This window comes from Ostrea edulis, chromosome 9 (assembly GCF_947568905.1).
Source record: "Ostrea edulis chromosome 9, xbOstEdul1.1, whole genome shotgun sequence".
Classification (NCBI taxonomy): domain Eukaryota; kingdom Metazoa; phylum Mollusca; class Bivalvia; order Ostreida; family Ostreidae; genus Ostrea; species Ostrea edulis.
The window spans coordinates 4326690-4348745 of NC_079172.1; the positions used below are offsets into that span (position 1 = coordinate 4326690).

The 22056-nt window shown below is 33.7% G+C and overlaps 2 protein-coding genes across 5 annotated transcripts; one reads left to right on the forward strand and one right to left on the reverse strand.

Moving 5' to 3' along the window:
* Positions 1–1615: 1615 nt before the first annotated feature.
* On the reverse strand, positions 1616–15491 carry LOC125657869 (mushroom body large-type Kenyon cell-specific protein 1-like). Its single transcript, XM_048888732.2, has 7 exons — positions 15356–15491; positions 13561–13629; positions 12675–12754; positions 8433–8493; positions 6516–6708; positions 6148–6352; positions 1616–5931 (listed from the first exon to the last, which is right to left on the reverse strand). The coding sequence occupies exons 1-7, from the start codon at positions 15447–15449 to the stop codon at positions 4669–4671; spliced, it is 1965 nt and encodes a 654-aa protein (XP_048744689.1). The 5' UTR covers positions 15450–15491; the 3' UTR covers positions 1616–4668.
* On the forward strand, positions 15393–21014 carry LOC125659481 (MORN repeat-containing protein 4-like). Of its 4 annotated transcripts, none has more exons than XM_056148305.1 (4): positions 15393–15542; positions 17497–17685; positions 19057–19166; positions 20017–21014. In XM_056148305.1, the coding sequence occupies exons 2-4, from the start codon at positions 17513–17515 to the stop codon at positions 20169–20171; spliced, it is 438 nt and encodes a 145-aa protein (XP_056004280.1). In that variant the 5' UTR covers positions 15393–15542; positions 17497–17512; the 3' UTR covers positions 20172–21014. The 4 variants fall into 4 exon arrangements, with proteins under 4 accessions (XP_056004280.1, XP_056004281.1, XP_056004282.1 ...); XM_056148306.1 differs by having other exon boundaries at positions 15487–15547; XM_056148307.1 differs by lacking the exon at positions 15393–15542 and adding an exon at positions 15996–16045.
* Positions 21015–22056: the final 1042 nt, after the last annotated feature.

Consider the following 22056-nt stretch of genomic DNA (forward strand, 5'->3'; position numbering starts at 1 on the left):
AGAGGGGAGATCCTTTTTCCACTTCACCGTTAACTTGTATGATAGTATCAGCATTTCGAACATTAGAAATCGAACCATTTCATTTTGAATCTCTTTTTCTGGTCACTAGCATTTAAGTGCCAAGATTGCTGAGAATCCGGCATCCTCCTGACTCCTCCCTCTTTTGCTTCCACACTAAACAGCCCTTAGGTACCCCCTACCTCCTCTTCGTTTACTTTACACATTTTTCACTTCTCCAGAACCACGTATACTGTCTGCTGTGTTACAAGGGATCAAAGTTTTACATTGAAATATACAAGAAAAAACCCCAAATCTCTTCTCAAGAACATAGAGATATGCAAGAAAAATATCTACAAATCTTCTCAAGAAAAAGAAATTCTACAAGTATTCACCATGTGTATTCATCACTAGTATTCAACTCTTATATTCACCACTAGTATACACCAATAGAATTCATCACAAGTATTAATGACTAGTATACACCACTAGTATTCATCACTTGTATTCATCACTTGTATTCACCGCTAATGTACACCACTAGTATACACTACTAGTATTAATCACTAGCACTCATCACTAGTGTTCATCACTAGTATTAATCACTTGTATCACAGTATTAATCACTACCTTTAATAACTAGCATTGACCACTAGTATTAATCACTAGTATTCATCACTATTATTCATCACTAGTATTCACCACTAATATTAACCACTAGTATTAGTCACTAGTATTCATCACTTGTATTAGTTCACTAGAATTCACCATTAGTATTAATCACTAGTATTCACTATTTGTATTAACCACTAGAATTCATCACTAGTACTCATCACTAGAATTCACCACTACTATTCATCACTATTATTCATCACTAGTATATATCACTTGTATTTACCACTAGAATTCATCACTAGTATTCATCACTAGAATTCACCACTAGCATTCATCACTAGTCTTCATCAGTACTATTCACCACTAATATTCATAACTTGTATTCACCACTAATATTTATCACTAGTATTCACCACTAGTATTCATCACTAGTATTCATCACTTGTATTCATCACTTGTATTCATCACTAGTATTCATCACTTGTATTTACCACTAGTATTCACCACTAGTATTCAAGACTCATATTCACCACTTGCGCATCTGGTGCATCAAAATTGGTACCGTATAAGTTTTACATTATGACCCCTGGATCGAGGCCTCTGCTGGTGGACTGTTAGTCCCCGAGGGTCTCTACAGCCCAGTAGCTAAGTACTTCGTTACTAGCTTGAAAATACGGATGTATATTTAATTGCTGTTATAAAATTTAGAAATTCATTTCAAAATTAAGGATTATCTCCCTCATGCATAGCTCTTATCCTTGGACGAATTTGGCTCCACTTTTTTGGCACGCTGTTTTTGGCTATATTTAGCTCTAAAACTTCATAGTTATTTCAGATTTCAAACATTTTGGTTGAGCATCACTGTAGAGACATTATTTGTCGAAATGCACATCTGGTGCATCAAAATTGGTACCGTATAAGTTTTACATTCACCACTTGTAATACTCTAATTATTTCATATTGCCATAGGATTTTAATCATCTTTAAACAGAAGAGAAACTTATTAACAATTCTTAATTTTATTGAAGACATAAACTTTCATTAAATATTTTGACAAACAAAAATACGGAATGTACGAGACATGTATATGAAAACAATAAAGGCACATGTAAAGAAAACTTAGCAAAGTCCATCAAAAATACAGAGGGAGTTCCACAGGGGGATTGAACATGACACGATTGTTTTCTATCTAAAAAAGTTTAGCATTGAATAAGGGTTAAATATATACTCAATTAAGCTAAAATACAGTAGAAATTCTTTATCAACACTTAAAAAGTATCAGAAAGCAAGTTTACATTAAAGGCAAATCATAGTAAATTTCCCCCCTCATATTCACAAATGTTCAACAGGCATGTAGCATAATATTTTCAAAGCTAAAGGGGTGGGAGGGGGTCAGAGATGTTTACTTCACAATTGTCTGAAATTGCTACGTGCCTGTTCAATAAATCTACACCACTCACAAAAATATCAAAAAGTATACATAGGCGTAAAATAGCCTTGCATTAAGAATAAACAGTCATTCTTGTTCATATAGTTTTTAGCTGAAGAAACAGAACGGTAATTCCCCCAATATGGGGAAATGGATATTTGACCAAGGTATCAGTCCTTATTCTCCTTCATCAAATTAGAGCTTGTATCTGCTCCTGAATCCAACGTGTCACTCAGATCAAACATCTTACATGAATCAGAGAGGGTCTAATCAATCAGCATCACAGCCTTAATGATTTGATAAAATTCGGAAATATAATTACAGACACTTAAACTCTTTACAAAACATTCAATTTTATGTAATCACACTGAACCATTGCACAATAATGCAATAACTCAATAATCACATGAAAAGTAGTTATAACTCAATAATCACATGAAAAGTAGTTATAACTCAATAATCATACGAAAAGTAGTTATTTTGGATGAACACGAACAATCTGACTGAGCAAACTATTGGATTCACATATAAATCTGATATATCTGTAGCAAGACTGTCGATTTGAACACATTTTGTACTGAAATATTAAGCAGGTACATTTTTATCCTTCCACCTTATGTATACCACATGAAGCATATCCGAACAGACAAATGATTCAATACATAATAAATAATAATAAAATAACATTAGGAGGAAAAATTAGGTAAAAAAATAAAAACAAATTAAATAGAAATCAGTCAAACATATGACAGTAACAAAAAAAAAAATATTGCACTATTGTAAATATAAATAATCATAAAATCTGACTAGTTACATTCTTTGGAAAAAATAAAATTTGATGTTTCTTATCCCCCTTTACATCTTTCTTATTTGTAAAACAGTTGTAGGGGGGGGGGGGGGGGGGGGGGGTGTCAATTCAATCTCTACCTAGCGTTGTCATTTTTATCTCATCCATTTCATTTGCAGATGGCAGAATTTTCCACAATGAAGTGTTTGCACACTGGATCATTCATTCCCGGATAACCACTTTGGTGTATCAATCTTTGTCATTAAAGGGATTCTCAGTATCAATCTCAGTCCTCAAAAAAATCCATATAAATAACGTACCATCACGATTTGAAATAAATCAATATGTTAAGAATTTAGCACTATTTGTTATACATGCTACTAAAATGAGTCTTAAAGAGGATTTTCCTCTCTTAGTACAACTAATCAAATAATTAAAACACACAACTAGTAAAACTTCCCTCACAGAAAACATACACTTGTGAAAATATGAACAGTTCACAATTTCAAACAATTTTCATTAAATTTCGTTTTTACATATGCAATTACTATGAGCCTTGCAAGAAAAACAAAACCTATCAAAAATTCTTTTATGATATTCCTTTCATTAGTGACTGAAAATGACAAATCTAACATCCATGTACCAGGGGTGGATTTTTCATACGAATTTATGCGTTATCAAAATTCAAAGGCACTCAATTTGAATCCTCCTAATTTTCTTTTTTCTTTCCCAGAAGAATATTTACCTACAGAAATGCCATTATCAAACCAGTCATGAAATTTTTTTTGTTATTATCAGGAACACGGAAGCAGGTGTAACAATGCACTTTGTCAATATTAAAAGCTCTGCATGGCTATGATCATCATACCCTACATCCCATTAAATCTTCAGCAATATTGTACAGAAGAAGACAAAGAAATCCAAAAGGTTAACCCGATGAAGCTCCTGAGGTAGAAGGGCAGCTTACTGGGACTGATATCATACCAATCAGTCTCATTGCCACTACAGACAGAAATTAAAGCCACATTTTAAGTGAATCAACATTGAGCAATAACTGCACAAAATATGAAAGGTCTGTCACTTATGAAAGTAAACGATATCAGGAACACATATCCAATAGATATTACGCGATACTCCATTAAAATTGACAACATACAAAAACATCAGACTAGAAACTGCAATATATAATCATCTGCAGCAAAAAAGCACCATCACAATATACAATCTGTATAACTTAATCTGCAGTTTACACTGCACAAGGTGATAACCCCATAAAAATATAGCCACATGGTATTCCGCACTTCTAACATAAATTCTACTTTCATTTTCAGCAACTAATAATAATGTGTGTCCTGAGCAATCTGGTACAGCATCACTAGAAATAGGAAAGCCTAAATGGTCACATGATAATTATATTTTTCATGTGCTATAGGAAATAAGTATCTTTCTTAGTAATGTTCTTTCATGCTATAAACATTGTTCTGTTCAGTGCACATGAAAAATATTTGGAAATGAGAATTGTTAAGTGTGCAATAACTGGTTTCGAATTTATAAAGGAAATTTATATTGCTCTATATCTTTACATTATATGTCAAAATTGGCTCAAAATTCTGTTTGCACGATAAACATTGTACATGTACTGATGCATGTATTTATCTAAATCTAAATTGGTGCAAAAAGCATCACAACTAGAAGTAGCTTCCAAATGACAATTTCTGGGGTCTAACAATACATTCTTTTTTTTTTTTTTTAAAGTATTCTTCATTTTTTCCCGTTCAAATTAATTTTCTCCATCCTCTATGAAAACAGAATCTTTTTTCAATATCGATGTATTTTACTGTCAATGAAGATAAAGAAATCTATCGGAGATAGCTGGTGGTTTTACAAGCTGCTCAAAATTCTCCTGATCACTCCCTCCTTTACTTTGCACTTTATGTTGAAGTTTTCGCAACAATTCTGATGCTGGAGTGTTTAGTGCGAATCCAGACGTGTTGTACAGACCTCCTAGATTAGCCAGTCCAGATCCTCCTGGAAGAAATGGGGCAATCCATCCTGATCCCCCCAGACTTGTTTTTTTATTTACCACCTTTTCTTCCTTGGATTCCTGCTTTTTAGAACTGGTTTCTTTCTTCTCTGAGCTTGTTTTCCCATGTTCTGCTAACTTCTTCGTGGTTGTGGAGGTTGATCCTTGTTCAGCCTCCCGTTGTTCTCTCTGCTCTTTGATTTTCTTCTGTCTTAGAAGATGCCTCTCTTTGACTTTGTACTCGAGGGTGGAGTGGGGAACTCCATAATAACTCCCTGCGCGATGGACACTCATCTCGCCTCTCTGAACTGCTTTTACAGCTTCCATCAACAATTGGCTGTTGTACTTTCTGTATTGACCACGTTTTGGACGTGTTTTCTTGGTAGGATTGTCAAGGGATTTCTTTTTGTCACCATCTTCATGGCGCATTTTCTTCGCAGGTGAAGGTGAACTGGACTGAGATATATCATCAGATTCAATGCTTCTGGCAAAACCTTGGCATAATTCTGACAGGGCTTGAGACTTGAACTTAACTTTCTCTGAAATTGTCTTCACAATTATATCTTTTAATGTCTCTCCAACAGCGGCATTTTCAATCTTGTCAAGTGAACTTTGGAAATGATTTTCAACCTTGCTCTCCAGTTTATTATGCATTGGTCGAAAGGACGGTATAATGATATCTGGTGAACTTTCTGAGGTAAAGACATCCACATTAACTTTCTTTTGTGATATTTTTGGGGTCAGGAGTTTCCTTTCATGAAAATCTTCTTGCTGACGAACCCTCAAAGCATTACGCTCCATTTCTATTCTGTCCTCTGCCAACTTCCTAATGATAGTCTGCAGGATTGGAAGTCTCAGCTCATGAGAGTACTCAACAAAATATTTCTCTTTTTTACGACTCAAATTATGTTTTTTACGGAGATATTCCAGCTTTTTCTCTTGAGATTCATAGTGATGTTCTAAGTTGGCACCCCAGTCCATGGCATAAGGTAGAGGGAAAGGCAACAATGCTATGCTGGCTCCCGGAATAAGGTCGGTCCATTTTACTGCCATTTCTGTTGGGTCATCCACTTCTGCTGACTATAAAAGGATCAAATACAAATAATTACAGTTCAAATGATTTCAGAGCATTATGAATAAACCTAAGCTTTCCTAGGGTATCTATGGGGAATTAAATTGTATAAATTCTACAAGAAACTTTCACCTAAATGAAGTCACAATATACTGAAAACCACATCAGGTATTACAGTTCTCTTTACACCAAATGCTGGTGATCAAATTTAATAGTTTATTTACCTGGGCTACAGATTCTTGTTTATCAATGCCCATCTTAAAAATTTTGTTGCGAAGCGTTGACCTTGGAATTCCATACAAAACAGATGCTCGGCGGGTTCCTAGTTTTCCACTCTGAATCTCTGACACAGCTGCCAGAAGTTCCTCATCCGTGTAAGATTTTTTACAGTTGAGACTATTTGATTCCTTCTTCTTGGGGGCATTAGAGCTGAAAATTTAATCAAATAGTTTATCTTCTGAATTCTGAATGCAACAAACATAAATTTGAAGTCTACTTCAATCTGGTGTGTCAGACACCATCTCATTTTCTCCGTTTCCTTATCATTATACTCAATGTATTAAGCAAGGTATCATGCTCTCTGATTTCTCACCATGGCTGGGTCACGATGTGAGGTATCTTGAGTTCTATAGAGTCCTGTGGGCTGCTGCCTGTGGTTGTCTCAGTCTCCATGGTTTCCAGGGACTGTGTTGTTGTGGCTCGGAGTTCTGCCAGTAGTTCTCTTCCCACACTGTCTGTGTAGAACTGGGGACAGTAAGGTAGTAACTCCTGGAGATATCTAAAACCTTAATAAAAATTAGGAAACACGTGGTGAATTTGAAAATAAATATACACCATTCAGATATCCTTTCTGCAGCTGCAGTGTAAAAAAGAAATGGATATGAAAAACGGGGTTCATATAGCCTGGGGTGATTTCCTGGTAGATTCCCGCAGCGTAGGATATAAAAAAGAAATGGTTTCATATAGCCAAGGGTGTCTTTCCATAGAATGACCAGGCAATTCGACTAAAACCCATTTTAACTTTATTTTTCAAGGAATATTAAATAAGAATATAAATTCTTTAACTGTGTCTCATTATGTACATACTGTTAAGTAAAATAATTACAATTTTCAATTCAAAGTTGTTATGTAATTATCTTCACAATTATTTTTTTTCAATTATTTATCATTATCATTTTTTCACGTCTATTTTAAATCTAATTGGGAAATTTATTTTCAAAAATATATGCAATTAACAACAGTGACATCGTGTTTAGACTATGTGTCCTGTAATCATTTCGTTTTCTTTGCTGATATATGTAAACATTTGTATGTATTTTCACGCTGCCCCTTGAGGGCCATTGATTGGAAATAAATATGTTCAATATATTCATTTAGATAATCTCATTTTTGTATAAAAAACAAACAAAAATAGAAACATGGAAAACCTACCAACACATAAGGAGATATTTTTTTAAGAACATATGCATATCTAATAAATCAAGGAATAGTTAATATCCACCTGCCATCATCAATTTATAAAAACAAGTGCAAAACTAAGAAGGGTTATACATATGTACAATTTAATTCATAGTGCCAAAACAATTCAATTTGATCAGAACATGGCTGGAATAAATCATCTAATTTCGTAAATAATGTTCAGAAAACACATATCTTACATGTGGAATTGTTTTCTTCTGGTACTTACTTCCTAAATCATAAGCACTAAATTCGCTCCATTTTATTTTCATCTTAACATAAATTGCCAAAATTGAACTGGATGGTTCTAAATTCATTATTCCTATAAGTAGCAAAAGACCATCTTTCAGTAGCAAATTTAAATCAATTAAGGAGGAATATGCTACACCAGAGAAATTTGACATGGATAAAAAGTGGAGGATATGTACAACAATATTTTGTAACTGAAAACTTTCAAATTTACTTTATTTAGTCAAAAAATGCACTTTTAGTAGAAAGCAATCTGAAAAAAAAATAAAACCCTGCTGGACTCGAACCTGCAATCTACAGTTCAGCAGTCTACGTGCTAACCCACTGAGTTATACTCAGCTATTTATATGAATCTAAAAGGAATATACAAATATTGCTGATATTTACATTTTCATTCATGTTTTAAAAGGAGGTCAGCAATGTAGAATACCTCCTTCATTTTTAAAGAAATAAACAACATTATTCAGTGAACATGGCATTATGAATAGCAATTGCTCTGCTGGTATATTCCATGATGCGCGTTAGCATTTGATTATAATCTTTTAGATTGAATTCTAGGCCAACTTTAAAATGATCTTTGTTTGCTCTCTCCAACTCTTTGATAGTTTTAAATAAGCAAAATCAAAGGGAAGTATGCCACAGATAAACACAAGTTCATATACCTTTTAATTCTGGCTTCAATTTACAAAATACATTGCAATCAAATTATGGGGGGGAAATTTTGAGTCAGGGAGATTTATTTCAGTTGGGTAAGGCAAACAAATAACATTTTAAATCAAACCTTGTGTGGAGAAGAACTTACTGGGATTATCTTGCAAACTTTTGCCATCTTTTGCTTCTTTCATAAGCTGGGACACGGCTTCCTGAAAAATGTTTCAAGTTTCAAGCTTTTATTCACAAAGACAAAAACTAAAACCGCAGTATATAAATACAACATAACTAGAGATTGTTTTTATGAAAAACAAATGTCTTCCCAGCTCCCCAAATTGGAAGTGCTCCAAATGAAACCTCCTGCCCTTAATGTCCTGCATGATATGGAGGAGAAAGCATGAGCAAGAACATAGCCATTATGAACTCCAATAAGCCACATAGGTGAAGTGTTCACAAACCATTTTACACTCTCCACCCCTCAGATCTAATATAAATTTAAGGATAACAATTGGATCCTCCATGTTGTCCGTACCATATGCACATCTGCAAATAGCATTGGAGTATTGTCCAAAATGTCAAGTCTATGGGATAAGCCATATACAAGGAGAAGCGTTCACAAGCTATTTTAACATCCTCCACCCCTCTTGGATCCACTATAACTTTTAGGAAAATAATTGGATCCTCCTGTCCCAACAATATGCACGTCTAATAATGGCAATGAAGCATTGTACAAAGTTTCAAATCTATCTGATAAGCCATATAGAAGAAGTGTTCACACAAGCTATTTTACATCGTCCACCCCTCTTAGATCCACTATAACTTTTAGGAAAATAATTAGATCCTCCCATCCCACCAATATGCACATCTACAAATGACAATGAAGCATTGTACAAAGTTTCAAATCTATTAGATAAGCCATATAGGAGAAGTGTTCACCAGGTATTTTACATTCTCTACCTCTCTTAGATCCACTATCACTTTTAGAAAAATGATTGGATCTTCCTGTCCCGACAATATGCACATCTACAAATGGCAATGAAGCATATTGTACAAAGTTTCAAGTCTATCCGACAAGCCATATAGGAGACAGATGGAGGGACAGAAAGTACAAAAACAATATGTCTCCCCCTGAAAGAGGGGAGACATAATTCAGCAAAATTAAGAAAGGACTATACATGATAACAGCCTTCCTGGGTCGGAGTGGGTCCCCATAAAACTCAAAACCTTCAAAGAATACTACATCTTCCTTTATTTCCTACATTCAGAAAGACCATGTGCATCATTCTGAACAACTTTTTAATTCTAGCAAAATTTAGTTAAAATGCTAAGTTTCAGGAAACACACAGAACAAGTTTTCTATCACATAATAATAATGATTGGTTTTATATAGCGCCTTTTCCAGCGTATGCTGCTCAAAGCGCTTTACAATAATCAATGTACATTATTACCCCAACAGACCTTATATCAATCTAGAACTTCCTCAACCTCCTAGGAAGCATACAGTGCAAAGCTGCCATTACAAGCGCTAGAGCACTAACATTCTAACAATATCTTTCACTGTCTATAGCTAGGTAGCCCTTTTACACTTGGGTGGAGTGAGGAAATTCATGTAAAGTGCCTTTCCCAAGGACACAACGTCAACCCTGCCGCGGCCAGGACTCGAACCCACAACCTTTCGGTCGAGAGTCTGACGGCCTAACCACTCGGCCACCGATGCCACATGGTACATGTACTGAAATTATGGATCTATAATTTCTCCAAGCCTGTACTTGATGTTTCCAACAAGCACAATAGGTCCATGGTTCACATTGCTCACTTGAGTCACCTCAGCCTTAATGTTGTTTAGTTTTTGTGATTTTAATAAGATTATTTTAAACATTTGTCTTCCTGTGAACAATTTTGACCCCATATTCTGCCCCAACCTAGCCCCAAAGGGTCACAACATAACCAAATTTGAATTCACACAACATAAAGGCTGAAACAATACGCCCATTCACGATACGATACATACATGATACGCCCCATTCACGATACGATACATATTGCAATATTTATGCCACGATTCAATACGAAACAATTTACAGAAAAAAACAACAATAACATTGAAGAAAAAATTAATTACCAAGATTCAAAATCACAACTTTAAAAGCAAAATTTTTCCAAACTGCCAAACGGTGAGATGCCTGTTCGCTGTAGTTTACAACTGATAACTAGTTTATTATTATTTTCGTCAACTTCAAGGCAAACAACAGTATGAACGTTATTCAATGCTAATTTGTCCCTCATGCAGGTAAAAATAATAAGTACAGGCCGAGCCTGATGTATTTTACTGAACCCGTTTGTAATAAACGTATCGAATCGAAAATCGCGGCAATGAATCTAACATTGAATCGAGCGTTTATATTGAACTGTATCGATATTTCAGTGAATCGTTTCAGCCCTATACAACATGGAGGTGTCTCAGTATCAACACTAATGAAACCTTGTTATTATTGGGAAAGGGGACTCATTAGATAACGAACATATTTCTTTCCTGTATGCTTGCATTATGTGAAATTTGATTCACTAACCCTAAACCCACGGCTAATAATTTGAAGAAAAAATCTGGAATCGACAAAACTTGGGAATGTTCACATTACAATTTGATTTAGTGTGACCCTGTTACTCTCGTAAGAATTCGTTTTAATTAATTTCCTGTATATTCTAAAATTACACTTTCATCTCATATTGTGGTCTCACCCCATTCCCGGGCACCATAGTTTGAACAAACTAAATCTGATCTACCTGAGGATGTTTGCATATCACTATGACTAATCATACACCAGATGTTTTCAAGAAGATTTTCCCTACATATTCCTATATAAAACTTTTGATCTTGTATTGTCACCCCATTTCCTACTCCCAGGGCCCATGATTTGTACTTGTAAACTTGAATCTACACAAAGTCAGGAAGCTTTCATGTAAATTTCAACTTTTCTGGCCAAATGGTTCTTGACAAGATTTTTAAAAGATGCCAACATATTTTCACTATTTCTAAATTATCTCCCTTTTGAAAAAAGTGTAACCTTTGTTATTCAAGTTAATGATAAAAAAAAATTGTAAAGATGATGAAAATCTAAATAGGTTACCCCCCTTCCCCTCATGATAATCCCGATCCTTCTTATGTAAATTACCTTCTGAAGCCCCTTGGTGGTATGATTATATGGCAGAGATTAAGTTTTTACCTTTTTCAACATGGAAAACCCACTAGGACACCACAAGGCAAACTCTTATGAAAGTTGAATTACACAATATTTGGATTCACACTAGAAACCTGACAAGTCAGAAAGGCTCCCACAATAAACATGAAAATCAAAGAGGATCTTTCTCTGCCTAATCCAAGTATCATATATAGAGTTTATGACAATATTTAAGCTATCACATGCCATAGAAAGTGCTGATGGAAGAACAGACAGGGTGATTATTATAGGAATCTGAACATCACCGTTAAATTCTATGAAAATATTCTAAAATAATCATGTAAAAGCTATTATCTCAATAATTAATATTAATTAATGAATTCTTAGTATTCCTCTGTTACAAAATTTATGAAAATCTTCCTGAGGAAACTTGAGTTATTGCAAGTAGACAGACAGGCAGAGTTATAACTAAAATAAAGAAAACAAAAGTTGAATCTCTTCCATGTGCAGTGTATTATAAAAATCATAATAAAGCTCTTCCATGACCATGTGCAGAGACAAAATCATAAAGATTTATCCCCCTTACAATATTTGTTTATTTCTTTTCTCTTTATGAAATAATAAGCACATTGAATGCAAGCTCTGATAATATCTATACATCCTTAAAACTTTTATATAAAATGTGCATAATATTTTTTCATTAGTCATTGCTGTCTAAGTAATCTCCACCCTGGTGTTTTTAATGGTGTAAATCTCAATGCTGTTTAAATCTTAATTAAGCTAAAATTTTACACCATCAAATTTTAAAAGTGAAATATTGATTTGTTACAGAGATTGTCTAATCAATTCTACAAATGACCATGTAATTTGTAATAGTAAATGCATGTTCAAAATATATTTTTGTTCCATTTGCTTAAATAATATGTCACATTATAAATTATGTAAGTTTAACATGAAAATTCTATGTAGAATCTGTTTATCTTATACCACTGCATGGCACCATTCAAAAATTCATTCAACAAATATTGTTGATCTGTATTGCTATATCCATGAAACACTCTACAAAACCATTTTACCACTAATTTTTTTTTCATACAGCCATTGACAGATTAAATATACAATATAGCAGTATACTATATTATGTGTGCAGCACTGTTCACAGCGTGATATGTAAATACATATATGTATGAATAAAATAAACAATCTGTACATACAAAGAGATTCTGAAGACGAGATTCACAGAAGAAACAGTTTTGTTCCTGTTGCCAGTCTTGTGACGTTCCATCCTCCAGACCTATAGAATTGAAACCATTTTACAATTTTTTTCAGTGTCACTAACAAAATGAATATGGGAATTTAAATGAAGGTTCCCATTCTCTTATAAAGACATTTTAAAAGACTTCAACCTTTTTCCAATATGTAAGATCATAACTATCACATTACTGGAACTTTCCTAAAAAGAAGCCTAAAACTATGGTTCCTCAGAAAATGTGCACAACTACAGTATGTACAATGGAATTTAAACACATATTGTAAGATATGAATTCAAAATATACTTTCAAATATCATACTTATTTGAACCAAATTTAAAATGTGCACGCCACTATTTGTCATTCTGCTCTTAGGTCTGCTTTCTACAATATTTCCTTGCAAATGGAAAAACTTCCATTGAAATTTCCTGTCAGGGTGTTTGTATATATCTCTTCTCTTCCTGCTACATTCAATCATGACTGGTAATAGTACCCCATAGTTAAAACCCACCAATATACAGGATTTTGAAATTTTATTATTAGAGTTGCCCAAATTCTATTCATATCTAAGCCTCATGAGACTTTGGAAGTACGAAGTCAAAATTAAAACTAAGATGGAGGAGACATTTACGATCTTGAATAATATGCAATTAATCTAATTAAAAATAATAAATTTATTTATCCCAAATGTAGTACAGAATATATGTTTATTTTGCTATAATCATGATAATATTTGTAAATCAAGTTTTAAAACAAAATGCTTTTACATTTCAGCAAAAACCTTTAGTTACTCAATACATGTACTTTATTATTTCATTTGTTGATTTGATTTCAAAATATTGAATCTTACAATTAAATGGCAACAACAGCTCTTTGATGTTTTCTTTTCCTCCAAACTCCTCAGCAATTCTTTCTAGCCCTGTGAAAACAGACAACCCATGAACAAAGCTACTGCATAATTAATGTGGGTCTATAAATGCTATCAAGGGCATGAGCCTTGAAAAATAGTGTGCTCCTGTACAAGAACTGTTGCTAAATCCCCAATATTAATTACCATTTTCTTTCTTCATTTCCAGCTAATTCCTAAAATATTCAGACCTTTCAACTGAGTTAGAATGTTTCCTGCAGGTGAAACCTTACACTCCAAAGTAATAAGCTTCATAAAAAAAAAATAATGGTAAACAATGGCTTTAATTGTACATTTTTACCTTAAATAATAGTATAATGGTACTCTGTTACTACAAATAGCATTCCTGGTAGTTATATATTGCTTCTGAAAACATTAAATTTCTGTAATTTGGGTTGTGTGTATCATATATATATATATATATATATATATATAGAGAGAGAGAGAGAGAGAGAGAGAGAGAGAGAGAGAGAGAGAGAGAGCACAAACAAACAATTATAACACCCAACCTTACATTAACTCCTAGGATCTAAACGATACATGTGATAATCAATAAATTAATATATAAAGCACTAAATAACTTCCTTTTTAGGGGAAGTCGTGGTCGAGTGGACTTACGCACTGGTTTGACAGTCCTGCTAGGCGGTGGGTGCCGTAGGTCGCTCAGGTTCGACCCTGGGCTGGGGTGAAAATTTTCAGTACCTAGTTGTGATTATTTAGTGCTTTATATATATATATATATACATATTATATATATATCATATATTTACTGTAAAGTAATTATTTTACTGTAAAGTTGTGTGTATATATATATATATATATATATATATATATATATATATATATGCATTCGTGTATGTACTATGACATATATTAAGGAATTCCTTATATCTATATATATATCAAGCTAACATCAATATGTCATTGTCATGCATAAAAAATGTTATTTTTAAACTAGACTCAATAAGGGAGACACTGAACATAGATTAAAAATAAAAAATGAGGAAGTTTGCCAAATTTTGCTATTTTTATTCACAATTATAAAGTTGTTTTCAAGGGGGGAAATCTAAATTAAAAAACAAAGTCATTATTCAGAGGGCAGATATTTTGAGTGTCACCACTGCCTAATCAATACTAGAATCCAAACCTGTTGAGAACGTATTAACATATGAACACGAGGATAAGACTATATGCCAAGAGTCGCCACAGCAACGAAAAAAAAAATCAATATTCCCCATAGCCGAAATTGAAAATGTCACATCAAGATGTCATACAATATGACTAAAAATTATCACCTGTTGATGTAACAATGTAAGATAAAACAAAATCATGTAATTAATGTCCCCAAGAATATGTTTTGTAAATTTTACTAACAAAGAAGTGTTGCTTCCCGTACATGCATTGTCAACGTCACCATCATCAGCCCGAATTTTGGGTGACGATCGATTGTTGATCTTACCTGTCTATAATAAACACTAAATTTTAATTACTTTCATGACATCTTAATCAAAAATTCATCATATGTAGTCATTCGTCAGATTTGTACGCGAATGATAAGAATGGGAGAAAAATAAAGGGATACATGAAATTCTTTATTTACAAGGGGTGTGCTCACAGCACGGAACAGCCAAAGAGTCTGAATTTTGACAATGAAGCCATGATATTTTTACTGTAAATCATAGGTAACAGGATTCGTCTCACCCTTTTTTCAATATTTCATAATCACTAAAGAACTCACCAACTGCTAGGGGTATTTTCTTGCTCCACGACAGCAGTTCTTTTCTAAAAGCTCGGCGTTCTTGACTGCATCTCGAGTTCCCACAGTCAACCATGTTTCATTGTATATACTGTGACGTAGAACGCAATGGGGAAGCGAATCTGTGACGTAGTTGGTACACAGGTGAAAACAAGACAGGTACCCTCAGGTGAGGTAGTGAATTGTTTCATGTACAATTTAACTCATTGTACGACATTTCTGATATTGAAATAAGCACGGCAGACATGTTTTCAGGAATAGCCTTGTTTGATAGGAAATATTTGTACATGTACTTTCACTTTCCCACTCAATCACCACAAACTTCCTAGATTCACTGCGCTAAATATAGATTAATGGTACAATCCGTATGGGTGTGGTATATTAACAGGAAAATATCGATGGAAAATAATAATACTTAAAAAATCAGTGTTTAGTTAATATACATACTAGCCTAATTGCAATATAAATATCATGCTCGTATATAGCAGACAGTATACTGGCCTACCACAATGCATAGCCTCCATATTCAAAATATTGTTTTGATCGGAAGCAGAAAGTAAACAGAGAGAAAAAAACAGAAATAGTAATTTGTTGAAACAAAACTTCAAGACCAGATCAGAAAACGATTATAAATACCTTCAGTCTGGTGTCATATTTGGATACAATTTATTGGTAAATCAAAACTTAAAATTGCTGGTGATAATAGCTATGAACTTAAAAAGTAAGGAATTTAGCCTAGCTACTACACCAATTAATGAATATACACAAACTCCCATTCTAATTCAAACCTTTCACGAAAAGTAAAAATTGGTCAAAGTTAGATGTATACATACACAATTGGCAATGGGTCGTCGACGTCGGTACCCATGCACAGCTGATCTTGTCCTCTACTCATTGTGACAATGAGATGATGAGATCATCCATGGGTACCCGACAATCATGAATGTATACATATGTATGAACCAATCTCAATTAAATTTAATCATCTCAACATACAACTCAGAAGTGTGGATTTCAAAAGTAATTTAATTAATGAATATAGTTTTGATCAAACATCCATTGAGTATAAGGCAAACATGTATCCTTGGACATACCAACAATCTCTACCCAGAGTTATTCTTCCAATGCTCTCACTTACACCTCTGTCAACGTCTCGAGGGTTTTACAAGATTATTGTTGTAGATATTGGCAAGTATGATCAAATAAAGTACGGTTTCAACTTCAGTTACAAAAATATTTGTAAATAAATCAATACTGAGCAGATGTCAAGTCTTTTTGTGACACAAGAAGCATTGATTTGGGTTGAAACACGAGATATTGGGTTGTTCTATTGCACCAGGCCTATATATAGGTTCATGAAGAATGCATAGTAATGGGGAAAAAATTACAAATAGTTGCTTGTCCTACTTTTTCCTGATATTTTATAAAATAGAACTTCTTAATTTTATTAGACATAAAAGAGCGGATTTACATGTGGAATAACATTGCTTATTTTGAGATGTTGACAGAGGTATATGTGAATGTAAGGAACGATAACTCTGGGTAGAGATTGATGGAATTGGTGTCTTAAGGAGTAAGAATCCCCTGTTGACTAAGTCACACCCACCATGTGAGTCCTATTTCTTGATTAGGTAAATGGAGTAATCCGTAATCAAAATTTGTGAGAAAATATTAATTAATCTAACAAATGGTAATGATTATTGAAACAAGTCAGACAGCATTTGACCTAAAGACAGGTTGTATTAATTAATTGTAATGAAATTAGATCAATTATAAAGAGAGACCATAGAATTTGTGAAATGCTGACTTTAAGTTAAAGAAGCTGGAAAAGGCGTATAAATGAGAGAGAGCTCAAGTAATTAAAATGGAAATCATATAATCATAACTTGCACTGAATTTTTACAACTATATATGTTGCAAATAAACAACCTTTTTGATCACATTTTCTTAAAAATAATTACATAGCAACATTTCTTATCAACAATTTTTAAGAAAAAAATAAACTGACATCATTTGAATTATACATGGACATAATAATGTGTATTGCATGTATGTTAAAACTTTAATTCATATAATACATAGCGACACTAAATATGTATCCATTAATTTCTTTTCTTTTTTAGAATTTTTTTAGAAAATATGAAAAGAACATACCGCTACCCAGATGGCAGCGAGTACTCAGGGGACTGGCAGGAGGGGCAACGCCATGGTTACGGAGTGATGAAGTTTCCAGATGGTTCCAAGTACTGTGGGATTTTTGATAATGGACTGTGTCAAGGAAATGGGGCCATGTCATTTTCGGACAAGTCTCAGTATGTATATAGTCGTAATTTATATATGATAGAGATTTCTGTCACCAAAAAATTAAATCGCGATGTGTTAGAAGCTAAAATAATCTATAGAATTACCCTGTTAATCTCTTACTAGACATTGATAAACTTTGAGAATTCCTGCATGCATGCAGACCTGTAATTTAAATTTCTATTGTAAAAACTTGGTGATGCATGAACAGCAAGGAAGTTGCTGCAGGTAATTTCGATATGCCTCTGTCATGTGTAAAGTTTTCTTACAGAAAACCATAATTTACTCTGCAGCTACAACCTGGAGAGGTGATTTGGCCAGTAAATATAATTTGGAGAGAAGAGTTCCCTAAACTTAAATAGCTGTTGTTACATGATATATGTCCTTTTGCTTGTTTATGTTTTAAAACTCGCAGTGCTTATCTCAGCTCCTACTCATTTACTTTATTAGATATGTATAACATCATCACACTCGCACCGTATCACAAGTGATATTCTCCCTCAAACACACGTTTTTTGTTGGTGGAAGACTCAGTGAAACCATTCTTGGTATATTTGATGATGATTGATCACAAAATAATATCAGCACTGCACCACTGAGGCAAAAATGTACAAATTTCATGATCAAGATATAGGGCTCACTGTGGTTGTGATCGTCAACAGCGGATGCTTACTCCTCCTAAAGCACATGATCCCACCTCTGGTGTTTCCAGGGGTCTGTGTTCATCCAACTTTCTATTTTGTATTGCTTATAGGAGTTATGAGTCTCGATTGATCACTGTTCATTATCTACACCTTTCATATCGCATACTTGATTCTGATAAAATCTGGTTGAATCGAACTAAGTCGGGTATACCCGGCGACACGCTAAGAATCAAGTGACCCAGCTACAGTACAGTAATGAAAATGCTGACCTTCTATGGTATATACATTATTCGGCATAGAAATGACCAACATATTTACAAATCATGTTTATTTCACCAGTGTAAAAATGAAAAGCATTTTGTCTTAATAGAATAAACGCGACTCTCGATACTACTGTCTCCAAGGACGCCAGCTTGAAGCCGCCTTTGCCTATCAAAATTTTTCGGCTCAATTGACTTACCCAGCAGTATGCGTGCGCTATTCCGGCTCATAATCAAGTGTGTAGTCGGTCATCACCAATTTATCTGGGTGCGTCACTAAGAATCGTTAGAATCAAGTATGCTAATTAATAATATCATTAATCTGACAGAGGGAGAATTCTGATATGCAACTCAAACCCTATTTCCATTTGACACTCACAATTAAAATGTTGTATACTAAATTATTTGTCAAATCAGGGAATCCAATATAAGCTGATTGTACTTAAAACTAATATCTTCTCTCTGTTCTCTTTGTTAGGTTTGAGGGTGAATTCCAAAATGGCAAGTTCAATGGATATGGTATCTTCACTCGATCTGATGGAATGAAGTATGAAGGGCAGTTTAAAGGTGGCCAGATTTGTGGATATGGTGAGTAATATTACACAAAGACAAAAGATGCAGTGATCATCACACATATTATATAAATGTATAACAGATTTGTGGATATGGTGAGTAATATTACACAAAGACAAAACATACAGTGATCATCACACATATTATATAAATGTATAACTTTCATGAAACTTGTTATTTATAAAATATAAGGGCCCCACATCAGATGCAGGAGCCTTTAGTAGTTATTCAAATGACACGTCTCTTTTGTGTGAGTACATTTCGTAGCATGCATACTAGTAGGGACAGCAGTTAAATGTTACACCATACTCTGCTTAAATTACCATCATGTGAAGATGTGCAGATTTCACTTATCAAGTGTTAAATTATCCTGGAGTTATGGGACTTTGATTGTAAAATTACTGTAGCTTTTTATATTAATGGTCCACAATTTTTGTGAGTGTCAATCATTGCTCCTACAGTGTATAATCTGGGACTGTACTGACATTTCACACAGTGTTTTATGAACATGTGAACTAAAGTGTGCTTAAATTGAGTCTCTAAAAATTGCTCTTAATGCAATATTATGCCAATTTTGATATTATGCATTAGTATCGATCAGATATCAACTAGTGTGTGAAGCATTAATTAACAGAATTGTATGATATTTGAAGGTAACAATAACAGTATTAGTCCCACCATAAAGTTGTAGGGGTTAGACTGGTTTCACCATGTCTGTCTATCATCACTGCTGGCTGACAGATCTGTTGGAATACATGTAGATCGATCTGCATGTGTTTAAATATTGACATGATTGACTAAGTCTTATTCTAAGATACAATTTATTAACATTTGATTTTATGGTTAAAGAAACTTCAATTTACAGGTTTGGTTACATTTGCTGATGGCAGTCATGGTTTACCAAGGAATGAGGGGTATTTTGAGGGAAACAAACTCATGAAAAGAGAGAAATGTTCAGGGGCAATTCAAAGGGCACGACAAGCTGTAGAGCAGGCCAGGTCTCATCAGAGATTCTCCTGATTATAAATCTCTAAACAAGCCTTGACCTATACTATTTGTGGACAGTTTTTCTTGTGATATATTGACAATGGGTATCATTTAACATGATTTATTATCCTCTTTGTATATATAATGTATATCATATTGCATGCACATTAATTTAAAAAGTAAGTCTTTGAAATATATTTTAACAAATATAGTAATAATGGTGTATATCATGAGACAAACAGTTCATTCTGTTAGGAAATTTATTTTCAGTAATCACTTCGCATCATTTGTGATTTACATATCTGTACATTCATGAAGAGGGGAAGTTTTTCATGGATTCTGAAATATTATATACACAGACTTAAAAGATTGTGTGATATACATATTGTGTATTTAACTGGTATATATACTTGATCTGAATATGGTATTATACCAAATTCTATCTTAATGCCTGAACTGAATGTATCTGTGATTTTTTTTTATTTTCCAGTGATTGAAATTGTAGATTAATTAAATTCAACTACAGTCAGATATTTATGCTATGAATTATATATTCTCTTTAGAACAGTGGACAGACATAGCCTATGTAAGCTATGCCTATCCACTTCTCTAAAGAGAATATATAAATCACATGTACAAGTCTAATTATGGTTGGGCTTGTAATTTGTAGTTTATAGTTGACTGCAGTTAATGACTGTATCAACAACAAAGTGTGAGACATCATCACAATTACATCGTACATGCATTTTATTTTCTGTCCTTGTGTGCTCTCTGTATTCATTCTTTAGATTCTTGTGATTAAACAATGGTGCTATATATCACCAAAGAGCAGAATTACCAAATGCTCGACCTTTGAATAAAAATTTCAAAACAATACTTCAATTTATTTTTAAATTTAATTCAGTAATTGTATAATTTAAGACTGAGCTTTAAAATGATGATTTCATTGATGACATTAAGCAACTGTGTCTTGCCTTTTCCAAAATTGTCACTGAATGATTGATATCCAGTGGTCTGGAATAGCTATGAGAATTGTGTTTATTTACTAAAAATTAATTAAACTACAGTGTATGACGTCTGAACGAGTTGAAATATCAAAAGTCTTGTGTCTCTTGTGAAATGAATTCTATATCTACATGTGACTATAGAAAGTAACAGAATACCCAGTATTTATATATAATAGCTTAATGTGCATTGTATTACGAGTTCGTTTTATATTCATTGTACCAAATATAAACCAAGAAATCATTTGTTTCATGAAAAGGTGAAAATAAGAAAACTTGATCAATCTCATAACTCCTACGAAAAATAGAGGGTTGGGTAAACACGGACCCCTGGATATACCAGAGGCGGGATCATGCGCATAAGAGGAGTAAGCAGTCCCTGTTGACCGGTCACACCCGCTGTAATCCTTATATCTTGATCAGATAAACGGAGCAATCCGTAGTCAAAATCAGCGTGCTAAGAACGGCCTAACAATTGGTATGAAACACTTCAGATAGCATTTCACCCAATGACAGTTTGTATTGGCCAACTAGGAGTTATGAGATTGATCACTGTTCGTTAATTTCACCTTTCATATGCAGGTGATAATGGTTTTCCCCCGGCCGGTGTCGCAAAACGTGACGATAATACTTAGTTTCTATACGGGAAATTTTATCCCTGACTAAAAATGTAGAGTCTAAATGTATTGAACGCATATTTAGTATTACTTATATTTAGTATAAACTTGTGTCAGAAATCTCTAAGCTCTTAGTTATTGATTGTATATATATTGTTAGTATTTGAGGCGTATTACTTTTCCGCAAAATTTCTAAAATGTTATTTCTACTTTTCCGCAGTGTTGTTACGCAAAAAAAAATTTAAAAAAAATATACAGCTATTATAGTACCCAAGCATTACGTTTCCGCAATTTGTC